Raw genomic sequence first — 5,546 nt, 5'->3', positions numbered from 1 at the left:
ATAAGATTATTATTTTTGTGATGACGTATTCGTCCAAAGTTATAATAAATACCTCACAATAACAGCTTGTAAATATCCCACAGCTGGGATCCTTCTGTCCGTTTTGAGGGGAAGGCTTGGAGCTTATTCCAATGAAACTTTTCATAATAATATTTGATGACATTGGTATATCTTTTGTTTCGTTGTAGAGACGCATCACGTGATTCCCTCGCGTGAAGTGGGACTCTTTGGTACTCAAAACAACTAGTACCTCGGCGTATCTACTAAAATACCAGCGGTACCCTCTTCGTTTCATTGGTGGGAGCCACGGAATCACTTTCAGATTGCACACGCTGGCTGAACCCTACGAGATAGATCAAAATGAATGTACTACAAGTATTGTTAAGTCTGTAAAAAGTACTTAATGGTATATGTCTATCTCTTAGGGAGTAAATCACAATAATTATCTTTATCGTTTATTTTTAGTAAGTAAATAATAAATAAGCAAGAATAATGGCTTATTTTCGAAATGGTTTTAAGCAATACAGCATTAATCCTTATCCAATTAAGTATTAAATCCTCAAATACATTGTGGATTTTATATTGGCCTTTACAACATTTTATTTATTTATTTATGCATTAATTAATTAATTCATTCATTCAACCATTCATTCATTCGTTTATTTATTTATTTATATTTATTTATTCATTCATTGATTGATTCGTTGATTCAGTCATTCATTTTTCACATTTATTTATTTATATTTTCGAAGATTATTATTATTTTCTAATATCAAAAATCAGCGAACGTTGTAAGACAATCTATAGTATAATAATATCAGCATTGCGTCCGTCCGTTGTAAGTAGCTAGTGTATAATAATAGCAAAATAACAAAGCACATCGTTTATTTAACTGATCAGACCGCGGATTTATCTTAACGTTTTGTCGATCTATTGTAAAAAGATTGATGTGATAAATTCGTATGGATTGAAACTACACGGGTATCGTAGTCTTATCATTTGTATCTTGTTTAAATCGATTTATTAAAGGAATCCAGTTTGTATTTTAATGCTATTTTATTGATGTATCCATTTATTCAGTCAGTCTTTGTGGTATTATAGTTAAGATCTTGCATTAAATCTTGTCTGTTAGGTATAACAATTATTTAAAATGTATGTTCAAATTAGTTTTGGTTTTGGTATAATCGGGGTATGAAAATGTTCGTCACCTTAAGATCTATGTTTGTGTGCTCAGTATGAGATAATCTGCTTTACCGATCGAGAATAACATGTTGCGTCGCAATATTTTGATGTTTAGATTCAAAAAGTACTAAGATTTTAAGACTTATTATAGGAATTAATTTGAAAACTGACGAAGGTTTTCTCGTACTCTCGTTCGTTACGTCTCGTTCTCGTACTTTCTATTATTACATGTCGTGTATAATAATTATCATTGATATTATAAATATATTTAAAAAAAATATAGAGAATATCAAACTTACAATAAAATTTTCAGTTTTTTAAATCTTGGTTTCTAAATTCAAATCGGCTTGGAGAACATTCCACCGTGCGATTCACGCACGTCGCTTAGTGGTGCTTATCCAAGTTTGTACACGTGAATGTTGGCTTAAAAACTGAATCACCCCTTTTACATAATATAATACAAAGTCGCTCACCGCTGTGTATTCCTATGTATATGGATATGTGAATAGATAGATTGATTTAAGAGGAAGGGTTATGTGTATAATGCATCCACAATGTAGTAGATAAACACAGATGATTTTAGTTTCTAATGTGATGTCGTAAGAAGCAGCTATTTACATTGTTTAATAACTGCAATACTTTGAACATTGTAAGACATTCTGTAGTATATTTAGTATCAGCTTTGCATCCGCGTAAAACCGGGGTTGGACGCTAGTCATTATATAAAGATAACCTTTCAATAAATAATTTGATAATGAATTGAAAAGGTTCGTGTATTGAAGTAGTTAAACTTTATTTTTACTAAGCAAATGAAACCGTTAATCAAGAAAGCCGCAAGTCAAACAACACGTTTGTTTGTCTACTAATGAAAGTAAATAAGCGTGTGGGTACATACAGGTATGTTCATTATTAAGTCATACAGAACAGAATATAGTGCCTTTAAGCTAACAAGAGATCTGTGAGACTTAAAAATTACTGTAAATTTATTATTAAAAATTTATTATATCATTGAACTTCTCGGGGGAGCCTCACCCCTAGAGAACGCGTCCCCAGGTGGCGGATAGGGGAGGGCTCGGCAGATATGCCGGGTAGGAGGGAAATAAAATACCTCCCGTGGACCAACAGGCCGAAGAAGGACACTTCGTTACCAAACCCCTGCTGCAGGCTTATCCAAAATATCTGGAGCAAAGGTTGCAGTTAGTGTTGTGCGGCTAGGTCGGGACGCACAAAAGGGATGGCGGCGGAAGAACCTGCATAAGGCCAACGGCGGCGCCCGCATGTCTCCAAGAGAAGTACGACCTTGGCGTCAGGTGGCAACCGGCCGTAAAACTTAAGCCTAAATTAAAAAAAAAACTCCTTGTATGACAGTAAAGCTAAAGATGAGAACGTTAAATGCTAGGGCGTCCCCCTCAAGCGACGTAAATGCGAAGAATGCGATACATGCTAGGGCGTTCCCCACAAGCGACGCTAAAGACAAGAACCAACGTTCGCATCCAAAAGACTTTGACAAACTCAGACTCGCATCGTGGAACCTCGGCACAATGACGGGACGCAGCACAGAACTAAGCGAAATTTTAAAAACAAGACAAATAAACGCCTGCTGCGTCCAAGAAACTAAATGAAAAGGGTCAAAATCCAGGGATATCGGAAATGGCTACCAGCTTGTATACCATGGTGTTGATACCAAAAGAAACGGAGTAGGAATCGTATTGGATGAAAACCTGAAAACGAGAGTAATCGACGTGGTTAGGAAGAATGACAGACTCATAAGCATAAAACTAGCAATGGACGGCCAACCGCCTTTGAATTTAATCTCAGCGTATGCACCACAAACTGGATGTTCTGAACAAGAAAAGCACGATTTCTGGGAAGACTTTGACGAAATTATGCAAAATATTCCTTTAACAGAACATGCCCACATAGGAGGAGACCTGAATGGACATGTAGGAGAAAAGAATGACCTCCATAGCGACACCCATGGAGGCTATGGATTTGGCACTAGAAATAAACAAGGAATAAGCATTCTTAATTTTGCATCCAGGCACTCCCTAAAAATAATTAATACATATTTCCAAAAAAAACCGGAACACCTTATCACCTACAAATGTTCAGAATATAACACACAAATAGATTATATTCTCGCCAGCAACAACATCTTTAAACTTTATAAAGACTGTAAAGTGATTCCCGGCAATGGGCTTTCTTCACAACATAGGCTTCTCGTCTCAGTCATGAAACTACCCAAACCTATAACAACACACATCAGCAGAGCAGACAGTATTAAGTGGAAAGAACTGCACTCCATCAAAGGTTCTCCGCTCCTAGAATGGGCCCACGCCTATATGAAAGAAGACATTGAGAGCGACAAATCAGCTAACCAGATGTGGTCTGATTTCGAAAGACTATGTTTGGAAGGGGCAAAAGAGATCCTGGGTATTTCACGTGGAGCACGGCGCATAGGTAAAGAAACGTCCTGGTGGAATGAAACTGCTCAACACATAATAAAGTCAAAGAGAGAGGCATTTAAAGCATGGCAGAAATCGGGTTTGGAAGAAGATCACCTACTGTATAAGAATCTTAAAAAGATAGCTAAATCTGCAGTAGCACAATCCATGGCAAAATCTAGAGAAGATTTTTATGACAGATTGGAAAACGCCGAGGATGAGAACTCAATCTACAAAATAGCCCGACAACGCTATAGATCTACACTTGATATTAAATGTAACAAATTCATCAAAAATGCCCAGGGTATTTTACTAACAACGAACAAGGATATCAACATAAGATGGAAGGAATACTACGATCAACTAATGAACGAGGAGTTTTCGAGTAAAAAAATGCCCCATATGCCGCCTGTTGAAGGGCCTATAAAATGTATAGTAGAGGAGGAGGTGAGCAAGGCTATATCAAAAATGAAACACCATAAGACCACTGGTCCCGACCAGATCCCAGCAGATCTCTGGAAGAAGCTGAAGGAATCTGCCACACCCTGGCTCACAAAGCTTTTTAACGCTATTATTAAAGATGGCAAGATCCCTGAATCCTGGCGTAACAGCATTCTATCACCAATATATAAACAAAAAGGGGACATTGCGAATTGCGGAAACTACAGGGGCATAAAACTCACGTCACACACACTAAAACTGTTTGAAAGGATCATCGCTGCACGCATTAATGACTGTACTCGTATAACTGAGAACCAATATGGCTTCACATCTGGCAAATCTACCATCGATGCCATTCAGTTAATTAGAGTTGTGATGGAGAAACACCGTTCAAACAAAGAAAATCTGTATCTCCTGTTCATCGACCTAGAAAAGGCTTTTGATAGGGTACCCAGAAATCTAGTTTGGGCAGGCTATGAGAGCTCAAAACATCCCGGAGTACTATGTGACACTAGCGCAAGATATGTACACAAACACCATGACGCGCGTCAAAAGCCCAGCGGGACTTGGCGAGCCCTTCCACGTAAACGTAGGAGTACACCAGGGATCTGCCTTAAGCCCATTGTTATTCAACCTGTGCATGGACTACATCACGCGAGACATCCAAAAGCCAGTACCAGAGTGTATACTTTACGCAGACGACATAGTCCTAGTAGCGAAAATGCACAAAGCCTACAGGAAACACTTAACCGGTGGGTGACACAAATCGAAAAACCATGGGCTACGCATTAGTCGAAGTAGACCGAATATTTGGAATGTGACTATGGAGGGACAGAAGAGACGGGATGTAATATTTACATAGACAACCGCGCACTACCCAAAGTAGACAACTTCAAGTATCTTGGGTCTGTGGCTTACTACTGATGCAAATATCGATAAAGACGTGGACCACCGCATCAAAACCGCCTGGATAAAATGGAAATCGCTTTCGGGTGTTCTCTGTTGACCGTAGAATGCCTATTCGTGTAAAGGGAAAAGTGTACAAAACAGTAGTACGCCCATCCATGACTTATGGGGCAGAGTGTTGGACCATCAAAAAGACACACGAACAACAACTGCATACAAACGAGATGAAAATGCTTAGATGGGCGGGAGGAATAACCCGGCTGGACAAAGTAAGGAATGAGTATGTCAGGGGATCGTTCAAGATAACACCGATTGTCGAAAAACTGAAAGAATGTCGACTGCGCTGGTACGGCCATATCCTGAGACGTGACGATGACCATCCCATCAAGAAAGCCTTAAATATCCCGGACCGACCACGGAGAAGAGGGCGACCGCCCGCAACCTGGTGGTCAAACATGCAAAAAGAGGCCCAGAAAGAGAATCTGAGTACACCGACGAGTCAGAACAGAGCTCTCTGGCGCAGACGTACAAGGAGACCCGACCCCAGCTGAACTGGGAAGAGGGTTTTGGACA

General features: G+C 39.3%; 1 protein-coding gene across 1 annotated transcript; it reads left to right on the top strand.

The window, feature by feature from the left end:
* Positions 1-2,966: 2,966 nt before the first annotated feature.
* Positions 2,967-4,859, top strand: LOC124531732. Its single transcript, XM_047106242.1, has one exon. The coding sequence runs from the start codon at positions 2,967-2,969 to the stop codon at positions 4,857-4,859; it is 1,893 nt and encodes a 630-aa protein (XP_046962198.1).
* Positions 4,860-5,546: the final 687 nt, after the last annotated feature.

This window comes from Vanessa cardui, chromosome 8 (genome assembly GCF_905220365.1).
Source record: "Vanessa cardui chromosome 8, ilVanCard2.1, whole genome shotgun sequence".
Lineage (NCBI taxonomy): Eukaryota > Metazoa > Arthropoda > Insecta > Lepidoptera > Nymphalidae > Vanessa > Vanessa cardui.
This window is presented reverse-complemented; position numbering and strand designations above follow the sequence as displayed.

Coding starts and splice junctions, on each gene's coding strand:
- LOC124531732 (XM_047106242.1), top strand. CDS start 2,967: ATGGACGGCCAACCGCCTTTGAATTTAATCTCAGCGTATGCACCACAA.